We start from the raw sequence: 18,358 nt of genomic DNA, 5'->3' as shown, positions 1-18,358 counted from the left end.
TTATCAGCTTTTTATCAGGGGCAACCCACGCTTCATTACACACGTCATTTAGTTCTTCTGATTCAGGAAAAACTATAGGTAGTTTTTTCATACCCCACATAATACCCTGTTTAGTGGTACCTGTAGTATCAGCTAAATGTAACGCCTCCTTCATTGCCAAAATCATATAACGTGTGGCCCTACTGGAAAATACGGTTGATTCGTCACCGTCACCACTGGAGTCATCGCCTGTGTCTGGGTCTGTGTCGACCGACTGAGGCAAAGGGCGTTTCACAGCCCCTGACGGTGTTTGAGTCGCCTGGACAGGCACTAATTGATTGTCCGGCCGTCTCATGTCGTCAAACGACTGCTTTAGCGTGTTGACACTATCCCGTAGTTCCATAAATAAGGCATCCATTCTGGTGTCGACCCCCTAGGAGGTGACATCCCCATATTTGGCAATTGCTCCGCCTCCACACCAATATCGTCCTCATACATGTCGACACACACGTACCGACACACAGCAGACACACAGGGAATGCTCCTAATGAAGACAGGACCCACTAGCCCTTTGGGGAGACAGAGGGAGAGTTTGCCAGCACACACCAAAAGCGCTATATATATATCAGGGATAGCCTTATAATAAGTGCTCCCCTATAGCTGCTTTGTTATATAAAAATATCGCCATAAATTTGCCCCCCCTCTCTGTTTTACCCTGTTTCTGTAGTGCAGTGCAGGGGAGAGACCTGGGAGCCGTCCTGACCAGCGGAGCTGTGAGAGGAAATGGCGCCGTGTGCTGAGGAGATAGGCCCCGCCCCTTTTCCGGCGGGCTCGTCTCCCGCTATTTTGAGAAATCAGGCAGGGGTTAAATATCTCCATATAGCCTCTAGGGCTATATGTGAGGTATTTTTAGCCTTTATAGGTACTCATTTTGCCTCCCAGGGCGCCCCCCTCCCAGCGCCCTGCACCCTCAGTGACTGCCGTGTGAAGTGTGCTGAGAGGAAAATGGCGCACAGCTGCAGTGCTGTGCGCTACCTTTAGAAGACTGCAGGAGTCTTCAGCCGCCGATTCTGGACCTCTTCTGTCTTCAGCATCTGCAAGGGGGCCGGCGGCGCGGCTCCGGTGACCATCCAGGCTGTACCTGTGATCGTCCCTCTGGAGCTTGATGTCCAGTAGCCAAGAAGCCAATCCATCCTGCACGCAGGTGAGTTGACTCCTTCTCCCCTCAGTCCCTCGCTGCAGTGATCCTGTTGCCAGCAGGAATCACTGTAACATAAAAAACCTAGCTAAACTTTCTCTAAGCAGCTCTTTAGGAGAGCCACCTAGATTGCACCCTTCTCGGCCGGGCACAAAAATCTAACAGGAGTCTGGAGGAGGGTCATAGGGGGAGGAGCCAGTGCACACCACCTGATCGGAAAAGCTTTACTTTTTGTGCCCTGTCTCCTGCGGAGCCGCTATTCCCCATGGTCCTTTCAGGAACCCCAGCATCCACTAGGACGATAGAGAAAATAGGATTTTAATTACCTACAGGTAAATCCTTTTCTCGTAGTCCGTAGAGGATACTGGGGTCCATATTAGTACCATGGGTCCACTAGGAGCCATTGGCACTTTAAGCGTTTAATAGTGTTGGCTGGCTCCTCCCTCTATGACCCTCCTACCAGACTCAGTCTAGAAACTGTGCCCGAGGAGACGACATACTTCGAGAGGAAATACACAGATAGTGGCGAGATTCATACCAGCTCACACAACAGGCAAATCCGGCCAATGTGCCGGAAAACTCAGCAACAGCTGAAACAGTGAATAACGCAGAACTTACCTAGGAACCAGGCAGTACTGAACTATAAAACCAATGCAGGAAAACGACTACGAGAAAAGGATTTACCAGTAGGTAATTAAAATCCTATTTTCTCTTACGTCCTAGAGGATGCTGGGGTCCATATCAGTAGCATGGGGATGTACCAAAGCTCCCAGAACGGGAGGGAGAGCGCGGAGGTTCCTGCAAAACCACTTGACCAAACTTGAGGTCATCAGAGGCCAAAGTATCGAACTTGTAAAACTTCGCAAACGTGTTCGACCCAGACCAAGTAGATGCTTGGCAAAAAGGAATAACCCAAGGTTCTCGGGCGATTTAAATATGGGTTGCTATGCCAAGCAGCAGCCGTGAAAAAATGGGAAGTCACTCCCACAATATATAAACAAGAAAGCAAGGTGAGGCTGCGCTGAATTAATGCATAAAACAACAATGATATCTGATAATTCAATATTTAATATTAAAAATTAATATGTTATATATAGAAATATATACCATTAATGGTAGTTCCAAAAACAAACATTAAAAGATGAACATAATAGAATATATAAAATCAGGGTTACCCATGTGCCAGGATTGTAAACCGTGTTGGATTGAGGAAGTCCGTTCCAGATTTTTTCACCCTAATAGTATATAGGTCCAGCAATTGCAAATTTAGGAGGTATGTATATGTATATCCAAAAATTATGGTTTTACCGCTAGAGGGCGTGTAGCTCCAAGGAGGTAATTGATGAGCTCCTCATGCAGTGCGGTGGTGTTTGTAGCCAAAATTTGTAGCTTTACCGCTAGAGGGTATGTTGCTCCAAGATGGTGGATATTGAGCTCCTCATGCAGTGCGGTGGACAAGATTCAACAGTTCGTCCAAATTGCAAACGCCCTCCAATAGGGTCTTATGCTGGAATGTAGTGGGGGATGGTCCGGACTTTCAATTGAAGTTTCCTGGCGTGGGTCCCTGTAGGCTGATACGTTTCGCTGCACTGGGGTGGCAGCTTTTTCAAATATTAAATATTGAATTATCAGATACCATTGTTGTTTTATGCATTAATTCAGCGCAGCCTCACCTTGCTTTCTAGATGCTTGGCAAAGCTGTATAGCAGAGATACCCCGGGCAGCCATTCTACGAGTAGAGTGGGTGTTAACAGATTTCGGACACTGCAATCCTGCCGTAGAATATGCATGCTGGATGGTGAACCTGATCCAGCGTGAAATCGACTGCTTAGAAGCAGGACACCCAATTTTCTTGGGATCATAGAGGACAAACGGAGTCAGATTTTCTATGACGAGCCGTCCTCTTCACATAAATCTTCAAAGCCCTCACAACATCCAAGGCCTTTGAAGCAATTGAGGAGTCAGTAGGTTGGTTGATATGAAAAGCTGATACAACCTTAGGCAGGAATTGCGGACGAGTCCTGAGTTCCGCCCTATCTTCATGGAAGATTAGAAAGGGACTTTTACAAGACAAAGCCCCCAATTCCGACACGCGTTGAGCAGAAGCTAAGGCCAACAAAGTGACCGCCTTCCACGTGAGAAACTTTATTTCAGCCTCCAGTAGAGGCTCAAACCAATCCGATTGCAGGAACTGCAACACCACATCAAGATCCCACAAAGGGAGGCTGGATGTGCAGAACCCCTTTCAAAAAAATTTGAATCTCAGGGAGGACAGCCAATTGTTTTGGAAGAAAATGGATAAAGCTGAGATCTAGACCTTGATGGAGCCCAATCTCAGGCCCATATCCACACAAGTTTGCAGGAAAAGGAGAAAACGTCCAAGCTGAAACTCCACCGCAGGAAATTTATTGGATTCACACCATGAAACATATTTTTTCTAAATTAAAAAGGTAATGTTTAGACGTTACCCCCTTCCTAGTCTCTCTCAATCATGCCGTAAAACATAGCCGTGGTAAGTCTTGATAAGCGCATGGCCCCTGCAGCAGCAGACCCTCCCGAAGAAGATACAGCAGAAGATCAAGCAGATCCGCGTATCAAGCCCTCCTTGGCCAGTCCGGAGCAATGAGGATTGCCATAACCTTTGTTCTTTTTACAAGTTGAAGTACTCTTGGTATCAGAGGAAGTGGAGGGAACACATACACTGACGTTAACATCCACGGTGTAACCAGTGCATCCACCGCCACTGCCTACGGGTCTCCCGACCTGGAACAGTACCTCCGCAGCTTCTGGTTGAGGCGGGAGGCCATCATGTCTACGTGAGGAACCCCCCACCAACCGGTTACCTCCTCGAACACCTCCAGATGGAGGCCCCACTCTCCTGGATGGAGATCTTGTCTGCTGAGGAAGTCTGCTTCCCAGTGGACTACTCCCGGAATGAAGATTGCAGACATCGCCACCACCTGTCTTTCTGACCAGAGGAGGATTCTTGACACATCTGACATTGCAGCCCTGCTCTTCGTTCCACCTTGTCAGTTTATGTAGGCCACTGTGGTCAAGTTGTCCGACTGCACCTGAACAGCCCAATCCTGTAGAAGGTGTGCTGCTTGCAGAAGGCCGTTGTATACGGCCCTGAGTTTCAGGATGTTTTTTGGGAGAAGTGACTCTTAATCAGACCATCGTCCCTGAAAGGTTTCCCCCTGAGCGACTGCTTCCAAACCTCTTAGACTTGCATCTGTGGTTAGAAGGATCCAGTCCTGAACTCCGAACCTTCGGACTTCCAGAAGGTATGGTAGTCGTAGCCACCAGAGGAGCGAAATCCTGACTTTCGGTGACAGACGTATCCTCTGGTGCATATGTAGGTGAGATCCCGGCCACTGGTCCAAGAGATCCAGCTGAAAGGATCAAGCATGAAACCTTCCATACTGCAGAGCCTCTTAGGAGGCAACCATTTTCCCCAGAAGGTGAATGCACTGATGAACAGATCACCTTGCGATCTACCGGGTCCTTCAACGCGGTAGATCCCGGGACTAGTAAAACCACCTGTTTTGACAGCCTGGAGACAGAGGCGTCAACTATCGGCGGAGACTCACATTTTTTTTCTATCGTCCTCTGGGAAGGGAAAAGCAACCAAGACCTTCTTAGGGATCTGGAATTTTTTCTCCATATTTTCCCAGGCTTTTTCAAAGATAGCATTTAATTTCTTAGATGCTGGGAAGGTGAGAGGGGCCTTCTTACTGTCCGTGAAAAAGGCCTCCTCAACCTGCTCAGGAGTTGTGTCAGAAATATGAAACACATCCCGTATGGCCTCAATCATCAACTGCACCCCCTTAGCAAGTGATGCCGCCCCCCTCGACACATCCCTGTCTGCAGTGTCAGAATAGGTGTCCGTGTCATCCTGCAGAATCTTTGCAAGTGCACGTTTGTGAGAATGTACCGCAGGGGACCCTGAGGGAGTAGTATCAGACCATACAGCCATAGAGGATTGCAATATTTGAGTTGCATGCTCAGTTCTTGTAACCCTTTCAGAAATCTGAGAAATAGTCCCCCTAAGGGAGGCTAACCACTCCGGTTCTCTAGCTGGGATCTGCGCTACAACAGCGCATTCCTGATTACATGGGATGGGATCTTCCTGAGAAGATAAATCCTCTGCAGCATATGAAACAGTCTCTCTAGACATGTTTGCTAATACACACCACTCACCCCATATACACACAGGGCAGACAGATTTCCTTCCCCCCAAGAGTGGCAGAAAGACACAGAGATTGGAGCCAACCCACACACAGCGCTATTATAGGTATATGGAGACCCTAACCCCGCGCTGACTGTATCCCTTAATAGGTAACACAGTCTTTACACAGCCTCCCCTCCCTTCTACAACCCCCAGGTACCGTACAGATAGCTGGAGTTGCACTGGAGGGACTGATCTTCCACTTGCATCCGACTGCAGGCAGGAAAATGGCGCTGAAACGTTGCTGGGTCCACCCTGAGGAGAAGCTCCGCCCCCTTAATGGCACTGTCTTCCCGCTCTTCATAGATTATACTGGCAGAGGTTTTTGTGTGTTAGCTGAGATCCGCAGACCCCGACAGGCTGGATTGGTCCGTGTAGGGTCAGGCGCTGGCTCAGGGCACCCCTCACAGTGCCACACCTAGGTACCGCTGAGCCGTCCGGAAGCGCAGTTAATACTGCGCTCCTACCCTGTAGCCGCCATCTTCACACAGACACCCCCGCTTGTTAGGGGGGACGGTGACTCACTCGCCACACTTCAGCTCTGCAAGGGGGTGGCGGCATGCTGCTGGGGTGAGCGTTCCCCTGTGGCGGGGAGCGCTCTATCCCCTCTGGAGCTCAGTGTCCAGTCAGCGGAGACAGTGGCTCAGACCCAGCAGGGTGGATACTGCTCCCCCCCTCAGTCCCTCGATGCAGGGAGGCTGTTGCCAGCAGCCTCCCTGTAAAATAAAAACTCTAAGGAAAACTTTTACTAAGAAAGCTCTGTAGAGCTCCCCTAGCTGTGACCGGCTCCTCCAGGCACATTTTCAAAACTGAGTCTGGTAGGAGGGGCATAGAGGGAGGAGCCAGCCAACACTCTCAAACTCTTAAAGTGCCAATGGCTCCTGGTGAACCCGTCTATACCACATGGTACTAATATGGACCCCAGCATCCTTTAGGACATAAGACAAAGGTCATCAAACTCTGCAGAATCAGGGAAAGTGACATCAGTAAAGAAAAAAAAAGACTGCTGTGAAGCAGCGTGCTCTAGAGGGAGCATTAACACGTCCCATATAGCCAGAACAAGGGGTTCAATACCCTGAGCAGAAGTGGAATCCAAGTAATCTCCATCTTCCCTTATTTCCTCTCCTCTGAATCAGAGAGCAGAGCAGGAAACCACGCTTTTGTGGTCCTGAGTTAGGGAGGGAGGCTGTTTAACATCTGCCCTAGCAGCTAAGTCTGCAACAGCCTGTTGTAGTAGCAGAGTTTTCTCAATATTAGCAGTAAGTTGTGATGACATAGACATCATAGTCTTTAGAGCCCCTAAACAGGATGGCTCTGGTCCCTCTCCCCCACGGAGCTGTGAAGATAGGTTGCATTGTTCACATGAAACCGAATCAGATGATGAGAGAGAATCTGGTGCGGCATACACTGCATAGTTTGTGTTTACCCATGTTCACAGTAATCACAATGACATACACATAGACAGTAATACTTACCAAGCCTGCCCTTTCAGTATGTGAGAGACACAGAGAGAGAAGACCAGCACACCCCAGCTATACAGTCCCAGTGAGGCTGTCAGCTTACTATAGCACAGTGAAAATAGGATTTTGGTACTTACCAGGTAAATCCTTTTCTTTGAATCCATAGGGGGCACTGGAGTACTCTTGGGGATATGGGCGGCTTAGCAGAAACAAAGGCACTGAATATTTAAATTTAGAACTCTCCACCCCTCCATATCCCAGAGTACCTCAGTGTACGACCTCAGTGTTTTTTACTGAGCGAACAAGAACTATAGAGAGGTTGACAATGGAGAATTCCTATCACATAACGGACAACAACAAAGTTGACCCATAACGTTACTGTCAACTAAACAGTTGACACCATAACCGATAGACCTTTATAATTTGAACCAATCGGTGAAAATTTGTTACCATAAGCTCCTCTGAGCCTAATACAACCCTGGTAAAATGTGTTACCATAAGCTCCTCTGAGCTTAAAACAACCCAGGTAAAACTGCTCTGGGTGGGCGTCCAGTGCCCCCTATGGATTCAAAGAAAAGGATTTACCTGGTAAGTACCAAAATCCTATTTTCTTTTTCATCCACTAGGGCTCACTGGAGTACTCTTGGGACGTACCAAAGCTTCCCTCGTGGGCGGGAGAGCTGTTTGACACCTGTAACAGTAGACGGCCAAAGCTAGATGCTGATGCCGCAACTGTCTCATAACGTGTAAATGCGCACAAACGTGTGCACTGAAGGCTATGTAGCCGCGTCGTAGACGCTCCACGACCAGCTGGTCATGACATTTCCACAGAACCTGTGGGATGAGCTATTACTGACATAGGCGACTGTAACCTAGCCTTAAAGTAAGCCTGACTTGTAGTCATTTTTATCCAACTGGATAATGTCTGCTGAGAAACTGGCTAACTCCAGTTGGCAGCATCATAGATAACAAACAACGTATACGTATTACGTACTGTAGACGTTCGGGACATATAGACGCGTAACGCGTGTACCACATTCTGAATTCTAGAATGTGCTGTCAACACAGGAACCACTATTGGTTTATTGATGTGAAGAATAAGAAATCGGAATTAGTCCGAAGTTCTGCTTTGTTATGAGAAAACTCAAATACGGTGGCTTGAAATACAAGGCACCCAAATATGAAAACCAAACCCCTTGCCGAAGCTACGGCTAGAAGAAAAACGTTTTCCAATTGAGAAACTTAATCCCCATTTGTTGTAAGGGTTCAAAAATATGAAAACTGTAAGAAATCTGAACCCAGCTTCAAGTCGCATGGCGCTGTAGGTGGGATAAATGGAGGCTGCACTTTGATGACACCTTGTAAAAAAGGTGTGTACCGACGCAATAGATTCAAACGTCTGCGAAAATAAATTGACCACACAGATACCTGCACCCTCAGTGCAGATAAACGCAGTTCTCCATCCCACCCCGTCTGTAAATAACAGAATACGGGCAACTTGAAAGGTGATGTCGGAAACTTCTGAGCTTCACACCCACCTATATAGGCACACCAAATTTTGTAATAATGAGCTGCCGTAAGCGGCTTCCTAGCTCGTAACATGGTTGGTATAACCGATACTGTAATGCCCTATGTATTTTCTTAAGAGGGCGGTCTGAACCCCCACCCCGTCAACCGCAGCCGCGGTACATATGTGAATAGGGGTAAACGAACGGTCCCTGTTGTAACAGGTTGGACGTATTATGAGGGGGCCAAGATCGTGTGCAAGTATTCCTTGGAGCCTCGAGAAGCAAGCTCTCCGAAACCCATGAGATATCACTAGTATGACTGTGACGAACTGTCTTATGATCCGTTTTAGCAACGGAGAGAGAGAAAGAGAGCAGCGGAAAATGGTGGAGCCAGATACACGAAGCTGTATGACCACACGAATGTGAGAACCTCCACTGCCACTGCTCTTGTGATCTGTCGTTCTGTACACATACTGAGCGTTTGTAATTGTGGCGAGATGCCATCATGTATACCTGAGGGTAACCCCACTTGTGGATTCACATATGAAACACCTGTGGATTAAATGCCAAGTTTTATGGATAAAAATACCGACGGTTGAGATCATCTGTCTAACAGATGTCCACTCCCGGAATGAACCCCGTAGACAACATCACCTAATGGTGTTCTGGGCAATTGAGGATTCGAGCTACCTGCCGCATTGCCATGCGGCTTCTCGGTCCTCCGTGGTTGTTGTGTATGCAACTGCCGTTGCGTTGTCTGACTGCACTTGGACAGACTGAAAGCGAAGCATGTAGTGCATTGTAAATTGCACGGAGTTCCAGGACATTTATAGACAGCAATCTGTCGTGATCCGTTTTAGAACCCCTGTCGCTGATTTTTTTAACTACAACTCCTCAACCTCTGAGACTCTCGTCCAGAGTATATACACCCTCGCCCTGAAAGCCGGCGAACTAACGCGCTTTGAAAACACATCATTGTTCCTAATAGGCGAATACACCAATGTACCGCTAGTGTGCGTGGCTTTTGCACTAATTGTACTAGATGGTATATTTTCTTTCTGGTGTAGTAGGTAAATATCTTTGATTTACCGTATTTATAATCTTACCTAGGAACTGAAGTCGTTCAGACGGAATTAGATGCGATTGTTTTCGAACTTGACCTGCTACCGTGGTGTACGTTAGCAGCGCAAGTAAGATGAACTTCTGTTGAGACAGAGTTCTTATGAGCAGATTGTCTAAATATGTAACGATTGTCACCGCTAGGGCTCTGAAATGAGCTATTGCCACCAACATCACCTTGGTGAATACCCGAGGCGCTGACAAGAGGCCAAACGGTAGAACCTGAAATGGTTAATGGTTGTGGGGTATTGCAAAACGCAAGAACCTGTGATGCGGTGACCAAACCAGAATGGGTAAATACGCATTGTAAAGATCAAGCGCAATTATGCAATCTTGTGGCTTCAAATATGCAAGTACTAACTGCAGTAAATCCATTTCCAACTGTAGTAAGTGACTTGCTGATTGAGACTGCGACGGAGCCCTCCGGCTTCGCTACCCCAAACAGAGGGGAATAAGTAACCCTGACTCTGTTGGTGTACCAGGTGTGGAAATAAAAACAGCTGAAACCAGCAGATGTAAATAGCTGATACATCCATGAGTGGATGTTTGGAAACCCGGCAAATGTTACGTGTAAATGCGCGCTTCCACAATTGGAAATTCTAGATGGCCTGAGAGGCCGTTAAGCCACTGGCTTGTTGACTTTAGCACTATGGCATTACAAGTCATGACTGTTTTTGTACCACAGCCTTGAAAAGACTGAAGTCTAAAGGGATTAAACGTCGGCCAAAGTATTTTGTCTGACTATCAAATTTAGGACCAAACAAGTTCTGGCCTTGTTTTGGTGAAACTAGCGACGATGAAACGCGAGAATCGTGTTAGCAGAAGCTTTACAGAGATACTCTGCAGCTTTTTATTAACAGTGATCGTCATTGTTTCCATACATATAGTGTCTAGTGACCCAAATGTATCCTGTTTATAATGTTTGTCACAGACGAATTCACCAATGACGTATTGTCCCATTTAGATGTGGAAACGGGTAAATAGAGTTAACTGTTAGTCAGATATTTTAAATAATAACTCATTGAAAATCTGTTGTTTATGAAAATCGACAGATTAGATGTTAGAGTCTACCTAATCTCTGTGAATTTGAGACACTGACTCACTGTTATTAGTAATGTATGGTTGTCAAAACCCCGCACTATCTGACTGCTGGTCTAATGTATCCTTCTCAGTCGTAGGTACCGCTGTGAGGTTTGTATAATTGTCAGATTAAATTATAAGACCATATAAATTAACACCCTGGTACCCAAAGGGAAATTGGGCTTTTGGAAAGACTGAGAATCCTTTGTTAGAGCTGGCGGAGTAACTTTCGAGACTCCGATCTTACCGCTCCTGTCGAGCGGCGTTATGCTTAACATAGGATCTGGGACTGACCCTGCTTCCGGAGTGGAAACGTACAAACCAACAGAATTTGCGGTAGATTTATGTACCGACATTATAGTAAACCTTATATTTAGTCTGTGTTGGAGGCTTACTCCTTATACAGACAGACACCACAATAGCCAAAGGACAGACTTAAAGTGCGTAATATATATATATATATATTTATTTATGGCTAAATATATTTATGGCTAAATACAGTTTACATGGGCCTATGTGAAACCTGAACCAAATTTTCCCACTAACACCCCTGCGCCTCCGGTGGCGAAGAGATGTAGTGTAGGAATGTTCTGGAATTATGGCAGCAACAGGAAACATGATTAAAAATGGCCCCTATGCCATGCTTACATTGTAACTCATAGGAGAAATTACAATACCTGCTGCCCCTGATAATCACATATACTTCTATAGATAAATATATATATAGGCTCAACAGCCTATTACACTTGTAGCATCTGGCAGCTGCAGCCACGCAGTAATCTGCCAGGTGGCCCACTCCCTCCCCCTTCCCTGTACTCCCTGTAGCGCTGTGTCTCAGCGGGGAGCTGGGAAGCTTATTGCAGGGAGGCGAAGGACCATAACCCCGAGCAGCATAGATCGGCTGGCCGGAGCGCGGCGCTGCTAGGCAAGCTGCCCGGGTCTAATATTAATTCTATGTGAGAGCACCGCTGTTCTCTGTGCGGCGGGTCTCCGTCCCTCCTCCTCTCTGTACTCCCTGTGTTAGCGGTGAGCCGGGACGCTCACTGCAGGGAGCGAATACATGCAAAGTAGCGGAGGACGGTTGCCGGGCCGCTGTCGCTAGCCAAGCTGCGGCGGGTCTCCCCTCTGGGCGCTGCATCCTATACAGCTCTGACGGCGCCCTGGTCGTTTTAGACGGAGCGCCTCGGTTGGGAGAACAAAGCGGCAGACGGAGCACTGGACGGAGCGGCTGGTGAACGGGCACATCTAACGGACCCCACACAGCGGGGCGGCCGCCTGCGCTGACCGCCCCGTTTTCCCCAGCATACCTTATGTAGGAGGTCTGCGACGGGCTTCTACGCTCAGAGCTCTCTGGTCGTAGCTGCGACGGGGCTTCTATGTGTAAGCTCCGTCCAGCTGCTTGATCCCTTCTTCATGGCTGTGACGGGGCTTCTTTCTGTAAGCTCCGTCCAGCTCTTTGATCACTTTTTTATGGCTGCGACGGGGCTTCTTTATGTAAGTTCCGTCCAGTTGTTGCAGGCCAGTGGGCCTGTGGCTGTGAGGGTGCTCTTTGTGAGGACCGACACGCCATGCGCTGTGCTGCAGCGGCACTATCCCGGACCCATGTTTTTCAATAAACTGGGAAGGGATGTGTTATAATAAAAAGTAAAAATGTAAAATTAATAAAAATCTTCCACAAAGTGTGGGAACTCCCACAAGCCGATGTTAGTGCTTTGAGCACGGAAAAAACACTGAGGTCGTACACTGAGGTACTCTGGGATATGGAGGGGTGGAGAGTTCTAAATTTAAATATTCAGTGCCTTTGTTTCTGCTAAGCCGCCCATATCCCCAAGAGTACTCCAGTGACCCCTAGTGGATGAAAAAGAAACACTAAAGATTTCTGTCCTGTATAGGACACAAATTGTGTACACTTTTCTTCACCCTGTACCAGTATTTCAGCGTGTCGCAATGCCGGTGACCGCCCCCCCTTTTTCCCTAACGCCCACGGTTCAGGTATGCTGTTGCCCAAACAGCATACCGAAAACCATAAAACTTTAAAAGAAACTGAAGAAAACTCTCTGGAGCTGCAGAGATGTGCATCCTCTCCTGAGAAAAAATATATAGTATACTCTGCGCTATATAACCACTGTATTAGGTTGAACTATAGTGTGCAGTCTGTCATATAGAATAATTGACTCAGTAGAACTGTGAAGGTATAACAATAAATTCTTTATCTAATATTTAAAAAGCGGTATACATTTCATATAGAATAAGCAGCATGTATTAGGCAACAATTAATTTATAATCACAATTAGTATAGCATATAATGAGATAAGATATCTTTGTTATATTACTAAAAAATGAATGAAAAGTACACTGGCGTCCCAGTGATTAATAAATGTCTCGTAAAAATAATCACGGCTTTATTTAGTAGTGAACTTTTGTATATATTGAGGTATAATTACCCGTGTGCAGATTTCTGTGAGTATGGATAAGCAGGATCCGTTAATATATGTGCACATAGATGGGTATGCAGTTAATTGAACTGATTGAAGCTGGTTTGGAAAAGGCCGTATATTTTTCACGGCTGAATCCCGGATAAAAATGGATCTTATTGACCTGTGTGAAGATCTCCAAAGAACCCACCTCCTCAAACCGGGTGTTAGACCTCACTGCGGAGGCCAGTAGCAGTCACTCGGTACAGGTGAGCGGAAAACTGGACGTCTGTGATAATGGTAATCTCCTCAAGCCGGGTGTTAGACCTCACTGCAGCGGCCAATATCACTCACTCGGTACGGGTAGACAGAGAACCCGACGTCTGCAGCACAGCACCTGGACGGATGTCAGCGCCCTCGTCGAGAGCCGCTGGCCGGAGCGCCCGGCGTGTAACCAAGCCGTGATGGGATATAGCTGTGAAGATCGTTGGCTGTGAGACCGTTTGGCAAGATAGGTCAGCAGGTAGTGCCGAACAGCTGAACTTCGGAAAGTGGGCGTCAACGCGTTTCGTCTCCTTGGCAACCGGAGACTTCCTCAGGACGAATAACAGATAAGGACAGGTGTCTTTTTCTGTTTATTCGTTTGTAATCCTCTCCTGAGGGCACTTTTTTCTAAACTGCCTATGGGAGGGGGCATAGAGGGGAGGAGCCAGCACACCCAGTAAAGAAATTTAAAGTGCATCGGCTCCTTTGGACCTCATCTATACCCCATCGTACTAAGTCTCACCAACATCCCTTATGGATGCTAGAGAAATTATATTAATAAAGAAAGAAGTGCTAACATGCATTAATACATCATCACGTCAGTGAATGTTTTAGCTCATGCTAAACCATAATAACACTGATAAATCTAGACGACATGCACTGAACATATTCTCCACTCACCTTGACACACGACAAAGATCTCAGCACTCTCGCTACGAGATGCCTGGGGCTTTGTGGAGTTCACCTTCTTAAAGAAATTCTTCAGGATCCAAAGTAGGGATTGATAATCAGCGGAGCGGAATATCTTTGTAATGAACCAACCTCCTCTTGAGAGACAGTCGCAGGCCAGCCGGAGCGCCATAAGAGACAGGCTCACTGAAATACAGACAAGGTCAGGATAGGATAATAGGATGTAGAGTACTCAACAGAAAGAGAAAAAGATAGAACTAGAGTTAAATTTTCATAGAGCGTGCAAAATAGGTAGATTTATGGTAGACCTACCATAGTTTAATATCTTTCTGCGAGGTACACTGGATTCCACAGGGAATAACATTGGGGTGTCGAGCTGGATCTTGATCCGAAGCACCAACAGGCTAAAGCTTTGACTGTTCCCAGTATGCAATGCACCGCCTCCTCTATAGCCCCACCTCCAGGCACTGGAGCTCAGTTTCGTTAACCAGTCCAATGCAGTAGCAGGTAAAATGAGACAGTAGATGTTAGCTACATAGAACCACATTCTCACAACAGGAGAAGGCACCAGCGGCTAATGCCATACAAACCCAAAGAAGCTAAGTGCATCAGGGTGGGCGAACAGTGGAATCCAGTGTACCTCGCAGAAAGATTTAACTATGGTAAGTCTACCATAAATCTCCTTTTTTGCAACGGGGTGCACTGGTATTCCACAGGGAATAACATTGGGGATGTCCTAAAGCAGTTCCTCATGGGAGGGGACGCACTGTAGCGGGAACAAGAACCCGGCGTCCAAAGGAAGAATCATAGTAGGCGGAAGTATCAAAGGCATAGAACCTGATGAACGTGTTCACTAAGGACCACATAGCCGCCTTGCACAATTGTTCTGGGGACGCGCCACGGCAGGCCGCCCAAGAAGGTCCAACAAACAGTAGAATGGGCCTTAATAGCAGCATGAGCTGGGAGCCCAGCCTGTGCATAAGCTTGTGAAATTACCATTCTAATCCATCTGGCCATAGTTTGCTTATTCGCAGGACAGCCACGTTTGTGAAAACCATAAAGGACAAAAAGAGAATCTGACCACCTGATGGAGGCAGTCCTCTCCACATATAAGGAGAGCCTGTACCACATCCAAAGACAGCTCTTTGGATGACAAACCAGGAGAGATAAAGGACAGAACCACAATCTCTTGATTAAGGTGGAAAGAGGACACCACCATACGTAGATAACCAGGGCGAGTTCTAAGAACTGCACGGTCACAGTGATAAATCAGAAAGGGTGGACAGGACAGGACAAAGCACCTAATTCTGACACCCTCCTAGCAGAGGCAATAGCCAACAGAAAAACAACCTTAAACATTTGGCATTTAAGGTTAACAGACTCAAGAGGTTCAAATGGAGACTCTTGCAGGGCATTCAGAACAACAGACCGATCCCGTGGAGCCACAGGAGGGACATAGGGAGGCTGAATCCGTAAAACATCCAGAGTGAACGCCAGGAAGAGACACAATTTTTCTCTGAAACCACAAGGTAGATACATGAACCTTGAGGGAGGCCAAATGAAGGCCTAAGTCCAGGCCTGTTGAAGAAAAACCAAAAGTCTGGCAGTGCTGAACTTGTATGCATCGTAATTCTTATTAGCACACCAGGTGAAGTAAGAATTCCAGACCCTATAATAAATCCGAGCCAAAGTCGGTTTACAGGCTTTAAACATAGTTTGAACAACCACCTCAGAGAATACTTTGGCCCTCAGGAGTGAAGCTTCAAGAGCCACGCCGTCAAAGCCAGTATGGCCAGGTTGGGGTAGACAAGGGCCCTGAATGAGGAGTTCTGGGCGTTGAGGAAGTATTAGAGGACGCTCTATCAAGACACCCCATAGGTCTGAGAACCAATGCCGCCTGGGCCACGCTGGAGCGACTATAAGAAGTATTCCTCCATCTTGCTTGAACTTCCGGATCACCCTGGGCAGAAGAGACACCAGAGGGAACATGCATGGCAGCCGAATCGTCCTTAGAATTGCCAGTGCATCCACGAACGCTGCTTGAGGATCCCTTGTCCTTGCTGCGAAGACCGGAACATTGTGACTGCGTTGAGATGCCATCAGGTCTACATCTGGTAGGCCCTACTTGTCCACTAGAAGTTAAAAGACTTCCGGATGAGGACTCCACTCTCCGGCATGTACATCCTGACGACTGAGGAAGTCCGCTTCCCAGTTGAGGACTCCCGGAATGAACACTGCCGACATGGCTGGCAGATGGCGTTCCACCCATTGAAGGAAGGATTTTTTGACACTTCCATCATTGCCATGCGGCTTCGAGTGCCGCCTTAATGATTTATGCACGCCACCGTGGTGGCGTTGTCTGACTGTATTTGAACATGCCTGTTCTGTACCAGAGGCAGGGCAAGTTTCAGCGCATTGAACACTGCCCGCAATTCCAGAATATTTATTGGGAGAGATTCCTCCCTGGTCCACCGACCCTGAAGAGTGTGTTTGCCCCAACCCCGCAGACTGGCATCCGTCGTTAGGAGGACCCAGTTGGAGATCCAGAAGGGATGACCCCTGCTCAATTGTTGGTCCTGAAGCCACCAGCCTAAGAGGATGCTGGGGTCCATATTAGTACCATGGGGTATAGACTGGTCCACCAGGAGCCATGAGCACTTTAAGAGTTTGATAGTGTGGGCTGGCTCCTCCCTCTATGCCCCTCCTACCAGACCCAGTCTAGAAACTGTGCAGAGGAGACGGACAACTTCGAGAGAAGGAACTTATACAGATAGTGGCGAGATTCACACCAGCTCACACATACAAGGCAAACCAAGCTAACCAGCTTGAAAATTCAGCAACGGCTGAACAAGATTACTTAACCAAGTAACAAAACCGTAACCACTGCAGGATCACGGAGCACTGGGCAGGCGCCCAGTATCCTCTACGGACTACGAGAAAAGGATTTACCGGTAGGTAATTAAAATCCTATTTTCTCTTACTTCCTAGAGGATGCTGGGGTCCATATTAGTACAATTAGGATGTACCAAAGCTCCCAGAATGGGAGGGAGAGCACGGAGGCTCCTGCAGAACTCATTGACCAAACTTTAGGTCCTCCGTATCGAACTTGTAGAACTTGGCAAACGTGTTCGTCCCAGACCAAGTAGCCGCTCAACAAAGCTGATGGTATCAGGGTAGGAATAACCTTGTTCGGAATATCCTTCTGAGCTAAGATCTGGCGTTCAACCTCCATGCCGTCAAACGTAGCCGCGGTAAGTCTTGATAAGCAAACGGCCACTGTTGCTGAAGGTCCTCTCGAAGAGCAAGAGGCCTCGGATCTTCCATCAGTAGACCCAGGAGATCTGCGCACCAAGTCCGTCTTGGCCAGTCCGGAGCAATGAGGATTGCCTGAACACCTGTTCTTTTTACGAGCTTTAGAATCCTTGGGATGAGTGGAAGTGGAGGGAACACGTACACTGACGAACACCCACGAAGTTACCAGGGCGTCCACCGCCACTGCTTGTGGGTCCCTTGACCTGGAACAGTACCTCCGAAGCTTCTTGTTGAGACGAGAGGCCATCATGTCTATTTGAGGTACACCCCAAAGACTTGTCACTTCCCTGAAAACCTCTGGATAAAGGCCCCACTCTACTGGATGGAGATCGTGCCTGCTGAGGAAGTCCACTTCCCAGTTGACCACACCCGGAATGAAGATTACCGACAGTGCCGCCTTCTGCTTTTCTGCCCAGAGGAGAATTCCTGTCACCTCTGACATCACCGCTCTGCTCTTCGTACCGCCCTGTCGGTTTATGTAGGCCACCGTCGTTACATTATCCAACTGCACTTGAACGGCCTGATCTTGCAAAAGATGTGCCGCATGCAGAAGACCGTTGCATACGGCCCTTAGTTCCAGAATGTTTATTGGAAGAATGGACTCCAGACTTGACCACCTTCCTTGGAAGGATTCCCCTTGGGTGACTGCGCCCCAACCTTTGAGACTTGCGTCCGTGGTTAGAACGATCCAGTTCTGAATACCGAACCTACAGCCCTCTAGAAGGTGAGGCATATGTAGCCACCACAGGAGTGAAATCCTGCCTTTCGGCGATATACGTATTCTCTGGTGCATGTGTTGGTGAGAACTGGACCACTTGTCCAGGAGATCCAGTTGGAAGGACCGTGCATGAAATCTTCTGTACTGCAGAGCCTCGTAGGAGGCAACCATCTTCCCCAGAAGGCGAATGCAATGATGAACTGACACCCGGGGAGGCTTCAAGACATCACTGACCATTGTTTGTATCACCAACGCTTTTTTCACCGGTAGAAATACCCTCTGCACTTCCGTATCGAGGATCATTCCTAGGAAAGACGATCTCCTTGTCGGCTCCAAATGTGAAGTTGGAAGATTCAGGATCCATCCATGATCCCTGAGCAGTCGAGTC

General features: G+C 47.6%; 1 protein-coding gene across 2 annotated transcripts in view; it reads right to left on the bottom strand.

The window, feature by feature from the left end:
* Positions 1-18,358, bottom strand: part of FTSJ3 (FtsJ RNA 2'-O-methyltransferase 3) — a 282,573-nt gene that overhangs the window by 165,671 nt on the left and 98,544 nt on the right. For both annotated transcript variants that reach the window (XM_063958469.1, XM_063958468.1), the window contains exon 7: positions 13,932-14,126. In XM_063958469.1, the coding sequence (XP_063814539.1) occupies positions 13,932-14,126 (195 nt within the window). The remainder of the gene's footprint in view (positions 1-13,931; positions 14,127-18,358) is intronic.

Source organism: Pseudophryne corroboree, chromosome 3 (genome assembly GCF_028390025.1).
Source record: "Pseudophryne corroboree isolate aPseCor3 chromosome 3, aPseCor3.hap2, whole genome shotgun sequence".
Lineage (NCBI taxonomy): Eukaryota > Metazoa > Chordata > Amphibia > Anura > Myobatrachidae > Pseudophryne > Pseudophryne corroboree.
Note: the sequence above shows the minus strand (reverse complement) of the source record. Positions and strands in the feature narration are given on the sequence as shown.